We start from the raw sequence: 24,651 nt of genomic DNA, 5'->3' as shown, positions 1-24,651 counted from the left end.
ATTGGCCTTGGGATACGTGGGTCTGGGTGGGATCTCTTCAAAAGTTCGGTATGGACTTGATGGGCCAAATGGCCTGCTTCCACACTGTAGGGATTCTATGCTTAATGTATTTTATGAATGAAGAAAGTATTGTTTATCACACGTTCTAATACAGCAGGACCTTTCAGAGATTTTCCCTCTTTTCATGGCAAAATGAGTCATTGAGCCATAGAGCACGGAAACAGACCCTTCGGTCCAACCAGTCAATGCCGACTAAATCCCAAACTGAACTAGCCCCATCCACCTGTGCTTTGTCTATATCCCTCCAAACCTTTCCTTTCCATGTACCTATCCAAATGTCTTTTAAATGTTGTAATTGTACCAGCATCCACCACTTCCTCTGGAAGTTGATTCCAGAGATGACCCACTCTCTGTGTAAAAAAATGTCTCTAATGTCTTTTTTTTAAATCTTTCTCCTCTCACCTTAAAATATGCCCCCTCGTCTGGAAATCTGCCACCTGCCTTTCACCTTATCTATATCCCTCATGATTTTACAAACCTCTACAAGGTCACCCCTCAACTACCTATGCTCAAGTGAAAAAGGTCCCAGCCTGTCCAGCCTCTCCTCATCACAAACCCTCCAGACCCAGCAACATCCCGGTAAATCTTTTCTGAATCCTCTCCAGCTTGATAATATCCTTCCTATAACAGGGCACCCAGAAGTGGACACAATACGTTTTTACAGTCTTTTTACAGACTGTCATCTTCTTGTTGTCATCAATGTTCTTTGTTATCTTCTGGCAAGTAGCAATTAACTTCAGGACACAGAGTGCTGGGGCGATTTCTGATCTGTCTGCTTAAGATTCGTTTTCAATGTGATGAGTTTCAACTCCAAGTTGTGTGTTTTGCACAAGAATGTTCCTCAGTGCCAAGTCCTGACTTGAGAATGCGCACTGACTGCTGGAAGCCTCTGCTCTGCTCAGCCTGGCTCATCCTGAGGCTTCCCAAAGTCAACTTTGCGCAGTGCGTCTTTTGCCAAACATTCCTAGGAATTTCCAAACAGAACAGGCTCAGGGGACCCGAAGTGTTGATAAAACATACTGAGGCCACTCAGTACAGCAAGCTAGAGGAAGTACAAGATTTTACCCTTTGCTTTCCTCCTTCCTGCATCCACTTCTCATGAACTGTCAAAGCAGTTGATAGAGAGAAAGGAGATGGGTTGTTCTGCCAGAAGGCTTCCCCTTCTGAACTGAATTGAATTAGCTTTATTGTCACACGTACCTCGATGAGAACAGTGAAATGTGTAGAAGTTGTCATCCACAGAGCTGTCTTAGGTACAGAATACCAAGGTTACAATCCTCAGTCACAGAATAGAGAAATGGCGAAAAGAGGTTACATTACAGCTACAGAGCCAGCTCTGATACAATGCAATAATTCTGTTCTCACGTAATGTGGGCGGCACGGTGGCACAGTGGTTAGCACTGCTGCCTCACAGCGCCAGAGACCCGGGTTCAAATCCCGCCTCAGGCGACTGACTGTGTGGAGTTTGCACGTTCTCCCCGTGTCTGCGTGGGTTTCCTCCGGGTGCTCCGGTTTTCTCCCATAGTCCAAAAGATGTGCAGGGCCAGGTGAATTGGCCATACTAAATTGCCCATAGTGTTAGGTAAGGGGTAAATGTAGGGGTATGGGTAGGTTTCGCTTTGGCGGGTCGGTGTGGACTTGTTGGGCCGAAGGGCCTGTTTCCACACTGTAATGTAATCTAATCTAATTGAAAAAACTGTGCAATAGCTGCCCCATTTAAACCAATGGGGTTGGAATCGCGTTATAGCCAATACAGGTAAAGAAAGTTCACATTTATAAATAACGGTCTACATTCTTCAATCGCGTTTAATCCAATTTGTGATGAAGAAACATGAGTTATATCAGAACCGACTGTACACAGTATAAAGAGAAAGTGAGGATCGCTGGAGATCAGAGTTGAGAGTGTGATGCTGGAAAAGCACAGCAGGTCAGGCAGCATCCGAGGAGCAGGAAAATCGATGTTTCGGGCATAAGGCCTTCATCAGGATTTCCTTGCTCGAAATGTCGATTCTCCTGCTCCTCGGAAGCTGCCTCACCTACTGTGCTTTTCCAGTACCACACACTGTACACAGTATAACCATAGGTCAGAGAAATAAGAAGCAAATTTAAAAAGACAAACATCGCAGTCTCTCTCCAAAGGTTCTCTGCAGCAGACCAGCGCAGGGGGCCTCAATGTGGTCTGACCACTGGCTGCTACCATGCTCCGCACTGGGCCACTGGTCACTGGCGTCCCTGCTCCAGCCACTGGTGTCTCCGCTAACCCCCCTTCGGAGACTGGGTCTGGCTGTCCAAGGCCGAGAGGATGGAGAGAAGGGAGGAAAGAGGAAGGAGAATAAAGAACAAGAATGGGCAGAGCAGAGGAACTCCGCCTGGAATGTCCGACTTCACCACCATCTTACCAGAGGTCTACAGAATCCTCATCGTTTTGTATTCATGTGGACATCTGTCTCAAAATAAAGACTGCAGAATCAAACAGCACTGGGAGAGCTCTTTTAAAGACCTCTCCAATCAGTTTCATGCCTTTAATGGCTCCACAATCTTTTATTTTGAGTGTTTACCTAATTCCCTCTTGAAGTTACTAAATCTCTGCCATCACGGTCTTTCCAGGCAATACATTAAACAATTCTCCTCAGCTCTCTGCACCTCCCTCACCCCAGCTTTTGGTTTGCTAACCATCTCCAGTCTTTGGCTATCAGCCCTCCCACAAGTGGAAATAAGTTTTCCTTAAATCCTATCAAAACCCTTCATAGTGTTGACTCTCTCCATTCACTTTCACCGTAACCTCCCTTGCTTCACCATAACTTGTGGAAAGTGTGAGATAGAGTGCAGGAAGTTCTGAAAAGTATATAAATCCTCCTTAATATTGTCATTCACAAGAAAATGGCTGTGTGCCACTTTCGTGGTCTATCTTGATAATAAGCCATAACACAGACCTTTAACTTCAGTAATTGACATTTCTACCTGGGGAAAAAAAAACTCCAGCTATCCATTCTATCCATGCCTCCCATAATCTTGGGAACTCCTTACATAGACACATCGAAAATAGGTTAAAAATGTGTTGCTGGAAAAGCGCAGCAGGTCAGGCAGCATCCGAGGAGCAGGAGAATCATTGTTTTGTGCATAAGCCCTTCTTCAGGGCTTATGCTCGAAACGTCGATTCGCCTGTTCCTTGGATGCTGCCTGACCTGCTGCGCTTTTCCAGCAACACATTTTTCAGCTCTGATCTCCAGCATCTGCAGTCCTCACTTTCTCCACATCGAAAATAGGAGCAGGATTTGACCATTCGGCCCTTCGAGCATGCTCTGTTGTTCAATCTGATCACAGCTGCCCATCCAACTCAGTTCCCTGTTCCTACTTTCTTTCCATACTCTTTGATCCTTTAGCCCTAAGAACTATATGTATTAAACTCCTTAAAAGCATTTAATGTTTTTGCCTCAACCACTTTCTGTGACACAGGCTGAAGAAATTTCTCTTCATCTCAATCCTAAGCTATCCTATGGTACTGGACTCCCCTGGTCATTGAGAACATTCTTCCTACATGTACCCTGTTGAATCCTGTTAGAATTTTGTAGGTTTCCATGGAATACCGCCCAACTCATCCTTTGAAACTCCAGTGAATATAATCCTAAGCAATTCAATCTCTTTTCATATGTCAGTATATCTTATCATACATCCCAGGAATCAGTTCGGTGAACATTTGTTGCACTATTTCCATCGCCAGAACAGGAATAGGAGACCAGGACTGCACACAGTACTCTAGGTATGGCTTCACTAAGGCCCTATACAATTGCAGCAAGGTCCTGTTCCCAAAATCTCTCGCTGTGGAGGCTAACATGCCACTTGCCTTCTTCACTGCCTGCTGCACTTGAAAGATCCCTGGCTAGCCATGAGTACAGGGCAGAAAATTATGACAGTGAATTGATACTGTTCTAGGATGGCACATTGGGTCTGTGATTAGCAATGCTGTCTCACAGTGCCAGGGACCCGGGTTCAATTCCAGCCTGGGCGACTCTCTGTGTGGAGAGAGCGCATTCACCCTGTGTCTGCTTGGGTTTCCTCTGGGTGCTCCGGTTTTCTCCCACAATCCAAAGATATGCGGATGAGGTGAACTGGCCATACTAAATTGTCCATAGTGTTCAGGGTCACGTAGGCTAGTCAGGGGTAAATGTGGCATGATAGGGTAGGGGAATGGGTCTGGGTTTGATACTCTTCGGAAGGTTGGTGTGGGTGTGTTGGGCTGAATGGGATTCTATAGGGATTCTATCTTCATCAGCAGGAAATAGAGGGACGGCACGGTGGCTCAGTGGTTAGCACTGCTGCCTCACACCGCCAGAGACCCAGGTTCAATTCCCGCCTCAGGCAACTGTCTGTGTGGAGTTTGCACATTCTCCCCATGTCTGTGTGGGTTTCCTCTGAGTGCTCCGGTTTCCTCCCACAGTCCAAAGATGTGCAAGTTAGGTGAATTGGTTATGCTAAATTGCTCGTAGTGTTATGTGAAGGGGTAAATGTAGGGGAATGGGTCTGGGTGGGTTGCTCTTTGGAGGGTCGGTGTGAGCTTATTAGGCCGAAGGGCCTGTTTCCACGCTGTAAGTAATCTAATTACAGCGTTCCACTTGTCGCTCAGCTATATCGAACTTCAGTTAGGCCCACATGTGGAATACTGTGTACAGTTCTGTTTACCACACTATCAGAATGATGTGGAGGCTTTGGAAAGGGTACAGAATAGGTTTCCCAGGATGTTGCCTGGTTTGGTGGACATTCACTTTGAGGTGAGATTGGACAAATGTGGTTTGTTTTCACTTGAACATCGAAAGCTGAGGAGGTCGGCCCGAAAGAAGTTCACAAAATTATGGGAGGCATGGATAGAATGGGTAGCTAGAGTCTTTTACCCAGGGTAGAAATGTCAATTACTTGAGTTTAAAGTTTAAGGTAAAGGAGGGGAAAGTTTAAAAGAGACATGAGAGCCAGTTTTTTTATACAGTGGGGGCTAAATGTGCGGAGGTGGTGGTGGAAACAGATACAATAGCAATGTTTAAGAAACATCTTGACAGATACTTGAATAGACACGGATATGGACCATATGGAGGCAAAAGGCTTTTAATTTTAGCAAGGTGTCATATGTTGGCGCAGTTTTGGTGGGCTGAAGGGTCTGTTCATGTGCTGTGTTGATCTTTTTCTTTGTCAGGCTGTTCGGCCTCCAAGCTGACCCCATAATATCACCAGCAGCTCCATTCCAGACAGCCACAAGTTTTTGAACCAGGTTTGCTGGAGACCTCCATTGTTTTACCCAGATTTCACCATCTGGGAACGGGACAGGTGATAAGAACAAGGAAATAGAAACAGGAGTAGACTGGCCCACTGTTCAAAGCAATTGTGGCTGATCATCTCTCTTCAATTGCACATCCTCGTCCTCTCCCAATAGCCCCTAATTTTCTTCGTATCCAAAGCTTCAACAAATCCTGTTTGAAGAAGGAGGATAAGCAGCATCTGGCACCTCTCTAGGACAAAGAATTTCAAAGATTCGCATATTTGACATTGAAGCACAGGTACTCTTCCCCAAATCTTCCGCCATTACATCGATGACTGCATCAGCGTAGCGTGCTGCACCCAGGCTGAACTGGAGCAGTTCATCGACTTCGCCCACAACTTCCACCCCCCCCCCTCAAATTTACTTGGCCCATCTTGGGCGCCTCCCTCCCCTTTCTTGACCCCTCCATTTCCATCTCCAGTGACAGTCTCCAGACGTATGTTTACTATAAACCCACAGACTCCCATAACTACCTGGACTATATCTCATCCCACCCAATATCCTGTAAGCACTACATCCTGTTCTTCCAATTCCTCCACTTCTGCCACATCTGCTTGGACGAGGAGACATTCCACTCCCAAGCATCCCAGATGTCCACCTATTTCGAACAACACACTTTTCCCCACTCTGTCATCCAGTCAGCCTTCCACCTCGGCACCTCCATTCCCTGTTCCATTGCTCAAAACCCCCGTCTAAATGCAATAAAGACAGAGGATCCCTTGACATCACCAACTAACCCACCAGTCTCCACATCTGATGCATCATCCTTAAAAAACTTTTGCCAATTCCAACTAGACCCCACCACCAAGAACACCTTCCCCTCTCCACCCGTCTCTGCCTTCCACAAGGACCGTTCCCTTTGACAGTCCTTGGTTTGTGCCACTCTCCCCCCGAACCCCCAGGTACCTTCCCCTGCAACCCGAAAAGTAGCAAAACCTGCCAGCACACCACTCCCCTCACCTCCATCCAGAGTCCCAAACAGCCCTCCCAGGTGAGAAGAGCTCTCACCTGCCTCTCTTCCAACCTAGTTCACTTCATCAGGTGCTTCTGATATGGTCTTCTCTATATCAGGGAGAATAAATGTCAATTGAGACAACAGTTCACCGAGCATCTCAGTCAGGCCCCCAGGTGCCGACCGGACCTCCCAGTCACCGTTGATTTTAATTCCCCTTCCCACTCCTTTTCTAACATGACTATCCTCAGCTTCCTCCATTGCCAAAATTGGAGGAGGAACACCTCATTTTCCACCTGAGCAGACTGCAGACTGAAGGACTCAATGTTGAGTTCTCCAATTTTAAATAACCTCCCTTCCCATCCCCTGGCTCCCTTTCTTCGACTGCTCCCAGCCATCAACCAGATTCATTCTTCCCATCGACCAACCAGACCATACCCTCTACCTGTCTTCATCTATCCCCACTTCATCTGCCTCCACCATCCCCTTTATCTGCAGCTCCCCCCTACACCCACTCCCAGTCCTGAAGAAGGGTTACACCCGAAACATTGACTTCTCCACCTCCTGATGATGCCTGGCTTGCTGTGTTCTCCCAGCCTCCTGTTTGTCTACATTGAAGAAATTTCTGGCCATCTAAATCCTAAATGGTCCTTATTCAGAAGTTATTGCAGCATGCTGCTGTGCAGAGGGACCTTGGCGTCCTGTGCGTGAAACACAAAATGTTGGTTTGCGGGTGCAGCAGGTAATAAAGAAGGCAAATGGAATATTGGCCTTCATTGCTAGAGGGATGGTGTTTAAAAGCAGGGAGGTTATGTTGCAGATATACAAGGTACTGGTGAGGCCACACCTGGAGTACTGTGCACAGTTTTGGTCTCCTTACTTGAGAAAGGATGTCCTGGCACTGGCGGGAGTGCAGAGGAGATTCACTAGGTTGATTCCAGAGTTGAGAGGGTTGGTTTATAAGGAGAGATTGAGTAGACTAGAACTATATTCATTGGAATTGAGAAGAATGAGTGGGGATCTTATAGAAACAGATAAAATTATGAAAGGAATAGATAAGATCAAAGCAGGGAGGTTGTTTCCACTGGTGGGTGAAACTAGAACAAAGGGGCATAGCCTCGAAACAAGGGGGAGCAGATTCAAGACTGAGAGGAAGTGAGGACTGCAGATGCTGGAGATCAGAGTCCAAACGTGTGGCGCTGGCAAAGCCCAGCAGATCAGGCAGCATCCGAGGACCTTTTGGGCATAAGTCCTTCATCAGAAATGCTTCATTCAGGACCTAGGACTGAGTTGAGGAGGAACTTCTTCACCCAAAGGGTTGTGAATCTGTGGAATTCCCTGCCCAGTTGAGCCTACCTCATTGAATGTATTCAAGACAAAGATAGATAGATTTTTGAACAGTAAAGGAATTAAGGGTTGGTGAGCAGATGAGTAAGTGGAGGTGAGTCCACAGTAAGATCATCCACGACCATATTGAATGGCGGAGCGGGCTCAACAGTTCAGATGGCCTACTCCTGCTCTTAGTTCTTATGTTCTTCTGTTCTATCTGGCCAGGGCAAACAGACTCACCATTACTCACCTTCAGGAGGCTTAGTTTGAAATTGGGAGCTGATGACTTTCTCAGTGATTTTGTGGGTGCCCCGGCTGGGCCAACAGGTCTTGTCCATCCTAATTAGCCCTGGAGAAAGTGATGATGAGCACTTCCTTGAAACAGCTGCTGTCCATTGAGGTGTAGATACATCCACATTTCTGTTAGGGAGCGAGATCTGGGAATTTGACTGAACAACGCCAAAGGAACTGAAAAATATATTTCCATGTGCTCGGGCCACTTAGCAAGTTCCAAGTTCATGGTTCTTACCAAAGTGGACCTGAGCCGTCAGTGAAATCATGGCAAGGTTGCTGCGTATTTTCTGGCATTAATGTGATTGTGACACACCTTGTTTATAAAGCCAAGGAGATTTTATTGCAATGTCGAAGGTGGTCTTTTTATACCAGCTAGTAAACTGAGCAGCCGTGAAGAAAATGAGTGCGCTTACATTTAGAATGTGTTTATCCTTGTCTATGTTTGGGTGTGTTCCTCCCAGGATGGTTAACAGTACACTTGATCTGAGGAAACCACAAGGGGTTCCGTGCAAGAGTAACACACCAATTCGACACTCAAGGGTGCAATTTTCTTTTGAGCGATTGCCCCAGCTCAGGAGATAATGATCGCAGATAGCAATCAGACTCTGTGGTCGTCTGAAGACATCAGGAAATTCTGCAGCACTTTTGTACTGCGTGAAGAAAACAGATGTGTACTCTGTGAGTTGTGTGAATTCAGAAACAGAATCTGCAAGCCTTTGGGGGTGATTGCTCCATATCCTCTCAGATGCATTCTCTGCAAGTCTCCCTTGCAGGATGGTTTTCTGGTTTCTTTGTCAGCTCTGCTTCTTGCCTTCTTGCTTCTTTCCTTGACATCTTCCCAACGTGCACAAAAACCAACATGGGATTCTCACTAATAAATCCACAGAGAAATTCAATTGGGAGGTCATGTTGCGGCTGTACAAGACATTGGTGAGGCCACTGTTGGAATATTGCATGCAATTCTGGTCTCCTTCCCATCGCAAAGATGTTGTGAAACTTGAAAGGGCTCAGAAAAGATTTACAAGGATGTTACCAGGGTTGGAGGATCTGTGCTATAGGGAGAGGCTGAACAGGCTGGGGCTGTTTTCCCTGGAGCGTCGGAGGCTGAGGGGTGACCTTATAGAGGTTTACAAAATTATGAGGGGCATGGATACGGTAAATAGTCAAAGTCTTTTCCCTGGGGTTGGGGAGTCCAAAACTAGAGGTTTAGGGTGAGAGGGGAAAGATATAAAAGACACCTAAGGGGCAACTTTTTCACACAGAAAGTGGTACGCGTATGGAATGAGTTGCCAGAGGAAGTGGTGGAGGCTGGTACAATTGCAACATTTAAGAGGCATTTGGATGGGTATATGAATAGGAAGGGTTTGGAGGGATATGGGCCGGGTGCTGGCAGGTGGGACTAGATTGGGTTGGGATATCTGGTCGGCATGGACGGGTTGGACTGAAGGGTCTGTTTCCATGCTGTACATCTCTATGACTCTGTGACTCAAAGTGAAACACCTTTATCTGGATAATGATGTGAATTTGGAACGAGATACTACCCCCACCACACACACACCGCAACCACCTCCCCCCACCCCACCCCAGCTGTGCTTGACATTACGAAAGTGGATGCATTTATGGAAAATCTGCATAAGCAGATGAAGGCAGAAAGGTACACAGAGGGCATGAGATGGTGAAGGATACAAGACCAGTAGAGATCAATCACCAGCATGGACCATCCGGGCTGAACGGCCTAATGTTGAGGCATCCTTTCTGTTGCATTGAGTACTTATATCCCTCCAAAGGAGTGAAATTTACAAAGAAATATGTTTAAATCAGAAAAGGGTTTTAGTGGGTGAGCTCAGGGATTGAACATTTACCAGTGTGTCCATTCTCTTTGGTGAGAAGGTCTTTGATGGAGGTAGAGAACTGCGTTGTTTTCTGATCTTCCCTTAGTTCCCCAGTGGATGCATTATCCTGAATGTCACTCAATGCCTCCCTTGTTCAACGCTGGATGAGGAGAGAAATTCAGCCACTGGGGGAAGCACAACTTCAGAACCCTATTCCCTCGTACTTCTATTCTAATAGCGTACTGGCGTGCCAGAGCCACCTGGTAATGTTTTGACGTTAATGAATCCCATGAGTTTTGTTAATATACACAGTAACCTAATACACACCAGCAATGACTTCATGTGTTTTTGGTGTGTAATTTCTGAAAAGGAATTCAGCTTGTTTTGACCCATGAAAGGCAAGCTTAGAAAATGACTGGAGTGGAAACATCTTGAGAGTGACAATTATTATCGACAAGTTAGTTTGTCAATGGCAACTAAATTATCATGGGTGAAATTCTGCAATGAATCTCGAATTATCCATTATAAAGGCAGTGGAAGGGTTATGAGGATGTATTTTATTCCCCAGGTGTTCTGGATCTTCTGCGATATTAAGGGTTTCTAATCAGGAGAACTTTTTCCCACACTAACTCCCCCATCCTCCCATTTCCCGCTGATCACCCTGACTTCATTCAGCACCCACTGAAAAGCTGAACAAACTTATCTTCATTTCATTGCCGCTGGTTTAAAGCACGCTCTAAGGGTTCAGAGATAGTGCCGGAGAACCAGAGAATTACTGGTGTACAATGAGAGACTAATCCAGCAATTACAAACCACTCAGCTTAATCTTAATTCTGGGGATGTTTTTAAAAATCTTGGACAGTACCTTCCACCCCCACAGAGTCAGACAGCGTGGAAACACACCCTTAGTCCAACTAGTCCACGTCAAACACAATCCCAAACTAAACTAGTCCCACCTGCCTGCTCCTGGCCCATATCCCTCCAAACCCTTTCCTATTCATGTACTTATCCAAATACACCCACCACTTCCTCAGGAAGTTCATTCCACACATGAACAACCCTCTGTGTAAAAGGTTTGCTCCCCTGTGTATTTTTAAATCTCTCTTCTCTCATCTTAAAAATGTGCCCCTTTGTCTTGAAATCCCCCATTCTAGGGAAAAGTCAAGGGCAGCAGATACATGGGAACAGCCTGCAAACTCCCTTCCAAGCCATGCACCACCCTGACTTGGAAATATATCATTGTTGCTGGCTGAAAATCCTGGCTCCCTCCCCGCAGCACTATGGGTGGACTACAGTGGTTTAAGAAGGTAGATCTCCCTCACCTTCTTAACAGACAATGCCCGCATCTCCCAATTAATTTTTCAACTTACTCTCTTCAAAATGCCTGCTGTGCATTTTTCAACATTTTCTGTTTTTACTTCAAGTTACTAACTGTTGTAGTTTCTACTTTTGAGTTCACTGTACATCCTCAAGGTGGTTTTATTGCCTGTTATTGTGTGGTGGGCGGTTAATGGGAAGTGCTACGTGAGTTGTGCCTGGAGTGTAATTACTGCCTGTCAAAAATAGTTTGGCATGCCAGTAAACAACAATAAACTTTCTTGTTCATTTTGACAATGCTCAGAGATTTGACCTTCATTTTTTTGGCTTGTTTGCTTTCACACCTGTTAAAGCTGCCTTCCTGCACTAACTGGCTAAATTTGAAGTTGGATTTTTTTTAAAAAAAGTATGCAATTATATAAATTTGTATCAGAATCCAAGCTAGGTTACCCAAATTGTCCCCAGCATCCAGAGTTCGGGAAGAGGGGAGGCAGATATGAGGTATTGTATTGAATTAGTGCTTTCCCATCTTCATCGGATGTAGGATCTGTTGACAAAGTCAGAATTAGCTGCCAATCCCTAGTGAGAAGGTGGGACTGAGCCATTTTCTCAAACAACCACAGTCTGATATGACTGAGTGACTTGCTGGGGCCATTAAGTGTCAACGTGTACACAAAAATCTGGAGTATCTGGAGTCACGTGTACACAAGAACAGGGAGTCAATGTTCCTTCATTGCGATGATGAATCAGATGAGTTCACACCATTTGATGACAGTTTTTACAATCACCATTACTGACACCAACTTTTTCGGCCGGACTTATCAATTCAATTTAAGTGCCGTGGTAGGATTTGAACCCACATCCCTAGAGCATTAGCCTGAGTTTCTGTGGTCGCTAAGTGACATTACCACCGTCTATGTTGTATGCTGTGGAGGGACTGTCAAATATTTGATCAGAATCATCTCATTTACAAGTATTTTCTCCAATTTTTAGGATGGTTGACCTGAATTGCTAATTAATACATGTATCTTTTTTTGTTTTTGTACACAGCACGCTTTCTTTCTCATTTTTGTCTTTTTTCCCCCTCTCTCTAGCACACTACAGTCCTCCCCTTCATTCTAATTGAAATGAGGACAACACATTATCATTATCCCAACAGGAAGTCAGGCCAGGCTGCAGTTAGCATCTTTTCGACTGGATATATTTTATGGTAAGTAGTTTTACTTAACAGCATTGCTTTTACATCATGGTTGAGTCATGTGCTGCTATATTTGGATACAATGAAGGCAGTCATTACCAGTTCACGTCTGTGCCTGAGTTGAGCTGAAAGCTCAATTATAGTTACATCTTCAGCCCCAACGATGTTTCAGTGATCTGCAGCAGAAAGCAAGAAACAACTGTCACTGCATATATTTTTAGCCCTCTAATTTTCCTACACTTTTTTTTTGCGTTCTCCCACTCCTGTTTTCATCGGCTCACGGGCTACTGGAGGTTGTCAATGCTGAAGAATTATCCAGGAATTAAAGATTGACTCAGGACACTTCCTCAAGTAACCTGGCAAAAGCAAACAAAATCCGCCAGGATGCAAGACACTAAAACAACTCGTTTTCATTTCCCTCTTTATTTTGAGCAATCTTAGTTTGGTCATTTTCGAAGGCCATGTAATTGGACTGTGAGGGATATATTTTGATTGTGTGAAAAGTCATCCAATTATGTACCAAAGGGACTGATCACATTGTCAAGGCACATTACAGGCACGGCATGATGAGAACTTAGATGTCGATTTTTTTTGTCACTGTAGTGATTGGGACCTTTTTGGCCTGATTAATTATGAAGTTCTTGTTTGAGGTTGTTAATCTGGACAAATGAGGAAAGCCTTTGTGTGACTGATATTACTAGGAGATTAGAACCTCCCCAGCTGAAGACTGAATGCTGACTCTGAGCTGGCTCACTACAGCTAGCTCCCTGTGCACTAGTAAAATAAAGGGTTGACTTAGTGATGGGACACTAGCCTCTGTGCAGTTATTTCACTCACGTTTACTCAAGTACAAGAGTACAGTGAAAAGTACACGGCACCATCTTAGGTTCCAAGGTACCTAGGTACAAAAATCTCAGGATTCTCTGGGAAGCTAGGAGGAGATAGCAGAGCCTTTGGTTTTGATATTTGAGGCATCATTGTCTACAGGTTTAGTACCTGAGGACTGGAGGATTGCAAATGTTGTGCCCTTGTTCAAGAAGGGCAGCAGAGATGACCCAGGTAATTATAGACCAATGAACCTTACTTCTGTTGTAGGAAAGGTTTTGGAAAGGATTATGAGATATAAGATTTATAATCATCTAGCAAGCAACAATTTGATTTCAGATAGTCAACATGGTTTCGTCAAGGGCAGGTTATGTCTCACAAACCTCATTGAGTTTTTTGAGAAGGTGACCAAGCATGTAGATGTGGGTAGGACAGTTGATGTGGTATACATGGACTTCAGTAAAGCCTTTGATAGGGTTTCACATGGTAGGCTGATGGAGAAAATGCAGACGCATGGAATTGAGGGTGATTTAGCAGTTTAGATTAGAAACTGGCTTTCTGAATGAAGGCAGCGAGTGGTGGTGGAAAATATTCAGTCTGGAGTCCAGTTACTAGTGGTGTGCCACAAGGATCTGTTTTGGGACCACTGCTGTTTGTCATTTTTATAAATGACTTAGATGCAGGCATAGGTGGATGGACTAGTAAATTTCCTGACGACACTAAAGTCGGTGGAATGGTGGACAGTTTGGAAGAATGGTACAGGTTGCAGGGGACTTGGATAAACTGCAGAATTGGGCTGAGAGGTGGCAAATGGAGTTCAATGCAGCTAAATGTGAGGTGATGCACTTTGGGAAGAATAACAAGATGGCAGAGTACTGGGTCAATGGAAAGATTCTTGGTAGTGTGGATGTGCAGAGGGATCTCGGAGTCCATGTGCATAGATCCCTGAAAGTTGCCACCCAGATGGATAGTGCTGTTAAGAAGGCATACAGTGTGTTAGGTTTCATTGGTAGAGAGATTGAGTTCTGGAACCACAATATCATGCTGCAAGAATACAAAACACTGGTGCGGCCACTCTTGGAATATTGTGTACAGTTCTGGTCGCCCCATTACAGGAAGGATGTGGAAGCATTGGAAAAGGTGCAGAGGAGATTTACCAGGATGTTGCCTGGTCTGGAGGGAAGGTCTTATGAAGAAAGGCTGAGAGACTTGGGTCTGTTCTCATTGGAAAGAAGAAGGCTAAGGGGCGATTTGACAGAGACATACAAGATGATCAGAGGATTAGATAGGGTAGACAGTGGAAGTCTTTTTCCTAGGATGATGTATGAGAGGGCATAACTACATATTGAGGGGTGATAGGTTTAAGACAGATGTCAGAGGCAGGTTCTTTACGCAGAGAGTGGTAAGGGAGTGGAGTGCCCTACCTGCTAAGGTAGTCAACTCAGCCACATTAGGGAGATTTAAACAATCCTTAGATATGCACATGGATGATGATGAGATAGTGTAGGGGGATGAGCTGAGAATAGTTCACAGGCCGGTGCAACATCGAGGGCAGAAGGGTCTGTTCTGCGCTGTATTGTTCTATGTTCTATGTTCTAAAGTAGTAAGAGAAACAGAGTTAAACGTTAAGCATTGCCTTCATAGAATAAGTAGAAAAATAAAAAAAGTAAGTTAACATTAAAGTATTTCTTAATTCCTTTATTTTCTAGTTTAAATTAAGTTAAAGGTTCAACAGTCTGTGATGAGTCCTCTGCTTATATCGCTCTCTGGGAGACCTCAGCTGTCTGTTCTCAGCAAATGGAGAACCAATGGGTAAAGCACAGGGGAGGGGCAGTTAGAGGTCAGAGGTCACATGGTGAATATCTTGGGTAATAAATCCAACCAGCTTTGACATCCCAGACAATGTCAAGGGTGAGCACCACTGTGCAGCTCCTAATCTAAAGGTTTGTGAAGGGGCTGAGAGCATGTGACATGTTACTTACAGTTATGTCACTGTTGGAGACTTGCCTCACTGTCATCAGCCTTTAATGGTCTGTATGTGCTGGACTCTCTTGGTGGCACCTTTAAACCTGAGCCTGAAAGCTGTGAGTACAGCCCTCATTCCAAAGGTTTGAGTGTAGAAATGAAGGACCAAACTCTGGTGGTTATTATCATTTGGCCTACATTGTGGAGGGGTTGGCAGTGGTAATGTCACAGAGCTAGTAATCCAAAACCTAAGGCCAATGTTCAGGGGATTTGAGTTCAAATCCGACCATGCAAACCAGGCAGCATCAGGAGGTGGAGAAGTCAACTTCTCCAGGACTCTTGGCAAAATTTGACTTCAAGCAAATCTAGAATAGACTGGCCCGGTAATGACCATATAATATTGTCAAGTAAACCCATCTGATTGAGGAAGGGTCACCCGACCCAAACTGCCAACTCTGATTTCTCTCCACAGACCTGCTGGGCTTTTCCAGCAATTTCTGTTTATGTTTTCTCTTTCACAGCATCCAACAGTTCTTTCAGCTTTGAGTCACTAACATTCCTCAGAGGAGGAAATCTGCCATCTTTGCCTAGTCTTTATGTGACTCCAGACCATATGCGTAATTCTTATTAGTTCTTTGGAAAATTAAGGGTGGGCAATGAATGCTGGCCAAACAATTTAAAAAAAAAATCATAAGACCATAAGAAATCGGAACAGGAGTAGGCCTTTTGGTCCCTCAAACTGGCTCTGCCAATCAATAGATTCATGGCTGATCCAACACTCTTCACATCCATTGTCCTGCCCTTTCCCCGTAACCATAAGGGATAGGCCATTTAGAACAGAGTTGAGGAGAAACTTCTTCACCCTGAGAGTTGTGGATGTATGGAATGCTCTGCCCCAGAAGGGTATGGAGGCCAAGTCTCTGGATACTTTCAGGAAAGAGATGGATAGAGCTCTTAGAGATAGTGGAATCAAAGGTTATGGGGAAAAGGCAGGAACAGGATACTGATTGTGGATGATCAGCCATGATCATAATGAATGGTGGTGCTGGCTCGAAGGGCCGAATAGCCTACTCCTGAACCTATTGTCTATTGTCTATAACCTCAAATTCCCCAACTGATCAAGAATCTGTCAGTCCTAGTGTTTAATACACACAAGAACTCTGCCCCCACAGCTCTCCATGGTAAGTAGTTACAAAGACTCACAACCCTCTGAGAGGAGAAATTCTGTCTCAAATAGGTGCCCCTTTATTCTGAGATGATGCTGTCCTAGACCCACACCCACCCCTCAGCATTGACCTTGCCAAGCCTCTTATGAATCCTCTATATTTCAATGAGATCATCTCTCATTCTCCTAAACTCCAGTGAGTAGATCCCAACCTGTTTAGCCTTTCATCACAAGACAACCACTTGCCAGTTTTGCAATGCTGACTGTACCTCAGTTGAGGTAATGGATTTTGAGATATCTTCACATTGTGAAAGACACAGGAGCAGGATAAATATCACTCTGTTTCATGAGTTTGTTTTGTTGCCTGCTTCTTCAGACTGAAACTATTGCCAAGAGCGAATAGCTACGCTCAGGTTCTATGATCAAAGGTATGGAGCCATAAAAATAATTCTAGAGCAGCCTGTTCTTCCAGGACTCACTCCTTCTTAATATAAGCAATGCAACAGAATGTAAATCCCCTCTCTTTAATAATACTGTTGAATAAGAATCCCTTCTCTCAGTAGGGTTATGAGCCCTTGCCATAGAGAGCTGTGGAAGCAGGGTCATAGAATCCCTAGAGTGTGGAAGCAGGCCATTCAGTCCATACTGACCCTTCAAAGAGCATCCCAGCTCCCCCACCCTAACCCCATAAGTCTGCATTTCCCATGGCTAACCCATACACTGTGGGACAATTTAGTATGGCTAACCAACGTAACCTGCACATCTTTGAACTGTGGGAGGAAACCAGAACACGTGGAGGGAACCCACACAGACACAGCGAGAACGAGCAAACTCCACACAGACAGTCACCCAAGAGTGGAATCGAACCTGGGACCCTGGCACTGTGAGGCAGCCGTGCTAACCACTGAGCCACCACGCCCTTGTGATTATTTAAAGCTGAGCTAGATAAATTCTTGATCAGTAGAGGAATCAAACATTCCGGAGAAGTTCAGGGAAATGGACGGGGTGAAAATCGGATCAGCCGTGATCCTGTTGAAAGGCAGAGCAAGCTCAAGGGGCCAGATGGCCTACTCCTGTTCCTATTTCTCATGGCTTTATAGAAGGGACTGCAAGATGAGTGACATAAAAAAAAAAGAGACCTGAATTGAGCAGTGCCATTTCAGCACACAGCCCACGCAAAGTACTGAAGCAGCACAGACAAGGACCTTGTTAAAGCCTGAGAGGTGGTGGATTATTTTTGGCACTTTGAACAATGATTAACTCCACAGTTTATAATCAAGGTGCAGCAGCTTAAGATGAGTCAGCCCAGCTTTTGATGTGGAGCAAGCAGAAAAAAAAAATGATAAATGTGCTGTTTTCCATTGTTATTGTCCCTGTCTTGAAAACATCATGTCAGGTGCAGCTTCACAATAGGGTCACAACAAGTCATTCAGCTCGGAAACAGACCCTTCAGTCCAACCTGTCCATGCCAACCAAGTTTCCCAAACTAAGTTAGTCCCACTTGGACCATATCCTTCTAAACCTTTTCTATTCATATACCTGTCCAAACATCTTTTAACTATTGAAACTGTACCTGTATCTACCATTTCCTCTGGCAGTTGTTCTGATTTTAGCTGCCCCCTGCTGGTGGAATTTAGGCCTACAATGGAGGTGTGAGAGGGACTGTTAGAATAACAAGAGTTCACTAATCACCTTTGGTCAGGCTTCCTGCTGTAGCCCAATTCTTTTGTGAAAGTCAGTTGGTCACTTACATGGAGGAAGGTGAGTTCTGTCAGTTTGGCCAATTTTGATGAGTGACTCTTCATTATAGAATCCCTACAATGTGGAAACAGGCCATTTGGCTCAACAAGTCCACACTGACCTTCCAAAGAGTATCCCATCCAGACCTATTTTCCTATCCTATTACTCTACATTTCCCCTGACTACTGCACCTAACCTGCACATCCTTGGACACTACGAGACTATTTATCATGGCCAATCCACCCTAACTTGCACATCCTTGGACACTACGAGACTATTTAGCACGGCCAATCCACCCTAACCTGCACATCATTGGACACTACGAGACTATTTAGCACGGCCAATCCACCCTAACCTGCACATCCTTGGACACTACGAAACTATTTAGCAGGGCCAATCCACCATATCTTGCACATCCTTGAACACTATGAGATAATTTAGCAGGGCCAATCCACCATATCTTGCACATCCTTGAACACTATGAGACAATTTAGCATAACCAATCCACCCTAACCTGCACATCTTTGGACTACAGGAAGAAACCCATGCAGACTCAGGGAGAATGAGCAAAATCCACACAGACAGTTGCCCAAGGCTGGAATTGAACCCGGGTCCCTGGCACTGAGAGGCACTATGCTGCCCCTTCATTCTTTGAAGTACATTATGGGCCTTTTGTAAGTTCCTGGTCCTGCAAAGTTGCATCAGCTGCTATTGGACTTCCTTGAGCCCTCTCTCTTAATCTTGTTAATTATTTATTCATGGGATATAGCTGCTGGTGGCTAGTCTGGACTTTATTACCTGTTCCCACTACCCCTTGAGAAGGTGGTGATGAGCTCTCTTATTGAAAGATGGCAGTTCTTGTGATGCAGTTAGACCCATGGTACTGTTAAGAAAGGAGTTTTAGAATTTTGACACAGCAGTGAAATAGTTCCATGATCAGGATGGCATGTGGCTTGGAGAAAAACCTGAAGGTGATGGCATTCTCAAGTACCTTGTCCTTTTTAATGTCAAAGATCCCAGATTTGTGAAGTGCTATTGATGGTGCTAGCAGGAAGCTGCACACAGTCAGGAAGGAGAGATCACATCAGTACTGAGAACCCACCTGAGTGAGGATATAATTCAGGGAATTTGGAGGCAGTGTAGGAATTCATTGCAGAGGGAAAGAGGCGCTTTTTGATTGTTTTTTCAGCTCATAGTTTGATGCATAACTTGTGGCATCACAGGAAAACTAAGTTAATTGGTTGGGGTGGCATGGTGGCTCAGTGGTGCTGCCCCACAGCACCAGGGTCCCAGGTTCGGTTCCAACCTCGGGTGACCGTCTGTGTGGAGTTTGCACATTCTCCCCATGTCTGCGTGAGTTTCCTCCCACAGTCACAAAGATGTGTAGGCCAGGTGAATTGGCCATGCTAAATTGCCCAGAGTGTTAGGTACATTAGTCAGAGGGAAATGGGTCTGGGTGGGTTACTCTTCGGAGGGTCGGTGTGGACTGGTTGGGCCGAAGGGCCTGTTTCCACACTGTAGGGAATCTAATCGTTAAAAAAAAAGTTACTTTCAGATTGAAGGTAAGCGAGAGAAATATTTACAAGTTACAAACTAAAAGATGAGTCAGGAATCTTTAAAAATCAAAGTAAATAAATAAAATAGAATGGTGGGCCAGGCGATGTGTTGTACCTACATGATGTGGGAGCTGGTGGATTCCATTGTGGTTCATTAATGATCATATCTGCAGCAAGTGTTGGATTCTTAATGAACTCCAGCTCAGAGGTGATGAGCTTGAATCTGAGCATCAAACACTGTGAAACATCAGTGAAGGGGGAGAGTTACCTGCACGCTATGTTTCAGGAGACAGTCACACCCCTTAGATGAACTAATTTGAATTTAGTCAGTAGTCACGGACAGCAGGGTGTGACCACCAGCCAAGGCAAGTAGAAGGATCCAGGAGGTGGTGCTGAAGAAGCCTCAGCCCTTGAGCTGGTCTAACAGGTTTGGGATTCTTGCTCCCTGTGTGGATGAGAGTGGGGACTGTAGGGATGAGCAGACTGACCACAGCCCTATGGTATAGAGAGCCATTCAAAAGGGGACAGGGAAGAGAAATGTGGTCGTAGTCAGGGATAGTACAGTCAGGGGGAATAGACTCTGTTCTCTGTAGCCAGGATCAAGATTGTGTTGTCTGGTGCCTGGGTTCAGGATATCTCATCTGTGATGTAGAGAAACTTGGAGTGGGAGGGGAAAGGTCCAGTTGTTGTGGTCCATGTAGGTGCCACCAATACAGGTAGAAAGAGACATAAGATTCTCATGAGGGAATATGAGCAGCGAGGGGCTCAATTGAAAAGCAGAAACAGAAATGTAATAATCTCTGGATTACTTTTTGAGCCTTGAGCTAATTGGTACAGGATCAACAAGATTAAAGAGACATACATGGGGCTCAAAGATTGGTGCTAGAGAAACAGTTCCGAATTCATGGGGCATTGGGACCGTACTGGGAGACAGACTCCACCTGAAACAAGCTGGGATCCCCCAGAGTCCTGGGGAATACATAACTAAGGCTGTGAATAAACGTACGGGCAGCACAGTGGCTCAGTGGTTAGCACTGCTGCCTCACAGCATCAGGGTCCTGGGTTTGATTCCCGCCTGTCTGTGTGGAGTTTGCACATTCTCCCTGTGTCTGCGTGAATTTTCTCTGGGTGCTCCAGTTTCCTCCCACAATCCAAAGGTGTGCAGGTTAGGTGAATTGGCCATGCTAAATTGCCTACAGTGTTAGGTGTGGATTAGTGGTGCTGGAAGAGCACAGCAATTCAGGCAGCATCCGAGGACAGGCAAAATGGACGTTTCGGGCAAAAGCCCTTCATCAGGAATAAAGGCAGAGAGCCTGAAGCATGGAGAGATAAGCTAGAGGAGGGTGGGGGTGGGGAGAGAGTAGCATAGAGTACAATAGGTAGGTGGGGAAGGAGATGAAGGTGATAGGTCAGGGAGGAGAGGGTGGAGTGGATAGGTGGAAAAGGAGCTGGGCAGGTCGGACAAGTCCAGACAGGTCGAGTTACTGGAGGTTAGAAACTAGGATGAGGTGGGGGAAGGGGAAATGAGGAAACTGTTGAAATCCACATTGATGCCCTGGGGTTGAAGTGTTCCGAGTTGGAAGATGAGGCGTTCTTCCTCCAGGCGTCTGGTGGTGAGGGAGCGGCGGTGGAGGAGGCCCAGCACCTCCATATCCTCGGCAGAGTGGGAGGGGGAGTTGAAATGTTGAGCCACTGGGCGATTTGGCTGATTGATGCGGGTGTCTCTGAGATGTTCCCTAAAGCGCTCTGCTAGGAGGCGTCCAGTCTCCCCAATGTAGAGGAGACCACATCGGGAGCAACGGGTACAATAGATGATATTAGTGGATGTGCAGGTAAAACTTTGATGGATGTGGAAGGCTCCTTTAGGGCCTTGGATGGAGGTGAGGGAGGAGGTGTGGGCACAGGTTTTACAGTTCCTGCGGTGGCAGGAGAAAATGCCAGGATGGGAGGGTGGGTCGTAGGGGGGCGTGGACCTGACCAGGTAGTCACGGAGGGAACGGTCTTTGCGGAAGGCGGAGAGGGGTGGGGAGGGAAATATATCTCTGGTGGTGGGGTCTGTTTGGAGGTGGCGGAAATGTCGGCGGATGATTTGGTTTATGCGAAGGTTGGTAGGGTGGAAGGTGAGCACCAGGGGCGTTCTGTCCTTGTTGCGGTTGGAGGGGTTGGGTCTGAGGGCGGAGGTGCGGGATGTGGATGAGATGCGTTGGAGGGCATCTTTAACCACGTGGGAAGGGAAATTGCGGTCTCTAAAGAAGGAGGCCATCTGGTGTGTTCTATGGTGGAACCGCTCCTCCTGGGAGCAGATTCGGCGGAGGCGGAGGAATTGGGAATACGGGATGGCATTTTTGCAAGAGGTAGGGTGGGAAGAGGTGTAATCCAGGTAGCTGTGGGAATCGGTGGGTTTGTAGAAAATGTCAGTGTCAAGTCGGTCGTCACTGATGGAGATGGAGAGGTCCAGGAAGGGGAGGGAGGTGTCAGAGATGGTCCAGGTAAATTTAAGGTCAGGGTGGAATGTGTTGGTGAAGTTGATGAATTGCTCAACCTCCTCGCGGGAGCACGAGGTGGCGCCAATGCAGTCATCAATGTAGCGGAGGAAGAGGTGGGGAGTGGTGCCGGTGTAATTACGGAAGATCAACTGCTCTACGTAGCCAACAAAGAGACAGGCATAGCTGGGGCCCATACGTGTGCCCATGGCTACCCCTTTGGTCTGGAGGAAGTGGGAGGATTCAAAGGAGAAATTGTTAAGGGTGAGGACCAGTTCGGCCAAACGAATGAGAGTGTCGGTGGAGGGGTACTGTTGGGAACGTCTGGAGAGGAAAAAACTGAGGGCTTGGAGGCCCTGGTCATGGCGGATGGAGGTGTAGAGGGATTGGATATCCATGGTGAAGATGAGGCGTTGGGGGCCGGGGAAACGGGAGTCTTGGAGGAGGTGGAGGGCGTGGGTGGTGTCTCAAACGTATGTGGGGAGTTCCTGGACTAGGGGGGATAGGACAGTGTCGAGGTAGGTAGAGATGAGTTCAGTGGGGCAGGAGCATGCTGAGACAATGGGTCGGCCAGGGTGGTCAGGCTTGTGGATCTTGGGAAGGAGGTAGAACCGGGCAGTGCGGGGTTCCCGGACTATGAGGTTGGAAGCTGTGGGTGGGAGATCTCCTGAGGTGATGAGGTTCTGTATGGTCTGGGAGATGATGGTTTGGTGATGGGGGGTGGGGTCATGGTCAAGGGGGCGGTAGGAAGAGGTGTCCTCGAGTTGGCGTTTGGATTCAGCGATGTAGAGGTCAGTGCGCCAGACTACCACTGCGCCCCCTTTGTCCGCTGGCTTGATGGTGAGGTCAGGATTGGAGCAGAGGGATTGGAGGGCTGCGCGTTGTGAGGGTGAGAGGTTGGAGTGGGGGAGGGGGGTTGACAGGTTGAGGCGGTTAATGTCCCGGCGGCAGTTGGAAATGAAGAGGTCGAGGGCAGGTAATAGGCCAGCGCGGGGTGTCCAGGTGGATGTAGTGCGTTGGAGGTGGGCGAAGGGGTCCTCGGAAGGTGGGCGGGAGTTCTGATTGTGAAAGTAAGCTCGGAGGCGGAGGCGACGGAAGAATTGTTCGATGTCACGGCGTGTATTAAATTCATTGATGTGTGGATGGAGGGGGACAAAGGTGAGTCCTTTGCTAAGGACTGATCGTTCGTCCTCAGTGAGGGGGAGGTCTGGGGGGATGGTGAAAACTCGGCAGGACTGGGAGCTGGTGTGGGTGTAGAACTGGGAGTGGGGTCGGAGCCAGTACCTGGAGTGGGTGTGATGGTGGGGGGAATGGGGGTAGAGTCATGAGTAGGGGTAGTGTTCCCCTCGGGGTTCTGGGGGGTGGGGATAGTGACAGTGGGGTCTGTGGGGGGCGTGTCAGCAGAATGCAGGTGAGTGGTGCTGGTGGGGTCGGAAGTGGTGGCAGACACGGCAGTAGGGGTGGTGGAAGTCACTGAGCGTGTGGCATCAGCGATGATGTGAGGGCCGGAAGTGGCTGTGGGAGTGGCCATGATGGGGGCAGAAGTGACATCATCAATCAGCGTGGGGGTGGTAGCTGCATCAGCCGCATGGCTAATGGTGTTTCCGAGGCCAGGGGAATCTTCTGGAATGTTTGAGGAGCGCTGGTTATGGAGGTGGGTAGATAAAAGTTTGTTGTACTTACAGTTTTTGATGTTTGAGATGGAATTGAAATACTGTTTGTTGAGAGTATGGATTCTCCTGAGGATGTAGTACAGAGTGGGTCCTTTGCAATTCTGAGAGTGTGGCCCTCAGCTGAGGCAGGGCAGACTGTAGAGAGGTTAGGTACCGGCGCATTGCTGCAAGCGTGGAGCGGAGGATCTTGATGGAGAACCGTTGCTGGTGTTTTTGAATCTGTAGTCTGTATTGTTTGTCCTGTTCGGGTCCGAACTCTGCTGGTTTAAAGGTGGTCCGGAGTCCGTGTGGGGTGAGTTGGTTACGGAGACAGGCACTGAGGAAGCAGATGTGGCTGTGATAGCGAGTTTGTTTCAGGACATGGTTGAAGAGCTTCAGGGCTGAGGAAATGACCTGGGAGTTGCAGTGAGAGAGAGACTTTTACCTCAGTGTTAGGTGTGTTAGTCAGGAATAAATACAGGGTAGGGGAATGGGTTTTGGGTAGGTTTCTCTTTGGAGGGCCAGTGTGGACTTGTTGGGCAGAAGGGCCTGTTTCCACGCTGTAGAGAATCTAATCTAATCTAAATAGTTGGGCGATGGGTACAGTTGTAGGGAAAATTATGGAAAAAATTAAGGGGTGGGATGAGGGCTCAGGAGAGCTTATTAAAGTTTCCAAAACAAGTAATAGGACAGAGAGTATGGAAAGGGTCAGGAATCTAACTTCAGACACTTCCAATGAGGGAACAACTTTGAGAAGGGGAATTGTCAATGCAGGACTGAAGGTGTTGTACTTAGATGCACGCAGTGTCCGAAACAAGGTAAATGAGCTTGCAGTGCAAATTGAAGTTGGCAGATACTATGTTGTGGCTATCACAGAGATGTGGCTGCAACAGGATTGGGCGGGGGACTAAATAGCCAAGGATACACGTTCTATCTAAAGGACAGGCAGGGAGGCAGAGTGTTACCTTGTTGGTT

General features: G+C 46.5%; 1 protein-coding gene across 2 annotated transcripts in view; it reads left to right on the top strand.

Annotated features, from left to right (window-relative positions):
* The window catches only part of aig1 (androgen induced 1), a 153,571-nt gene that overhangs the window by 84,804 nt on the left and 44,116 nt on the right, over positions 1-24,651 (top strand). For both annotated transcript variants that reach the window (XM_087991111.1, XM_043695321.2), the window contains one exon: positions 12,187-12,302. In XM_087991111.1, the coding sequence (XP_087847237.1) occupies positions 12,187-12,302 (116 nt within the window). The remainder of the gene's footprint in view (positions 1-12,186; positions 12,303-24,651) is intronic.

The sequence above is a fragment of the Chiloscyllium plagiosum genome, unplaced genomic scaffold (genome assembly GCF_037043375.1).
Source record: "Chiloscyllium plagiosum isolate Xiang-an unplaced genomic scaffold, Cpla_swu_hap1 HiC_scaffold_10, whole genome shotgun sequence".
Taxonomy (NCBI): Eukaryota; Metazoa; Chordata; class Chondrichthyes; order Orectolobiformes; family Hemiscylliidae; genus Chiloscyllium; species Chiloscyllium plagiosum.
The sequence above is the reverse complement of the archived record's forward strand: the minus strand, read 5'-3'. Positions and strand labels throughout refer to the sequence as shown.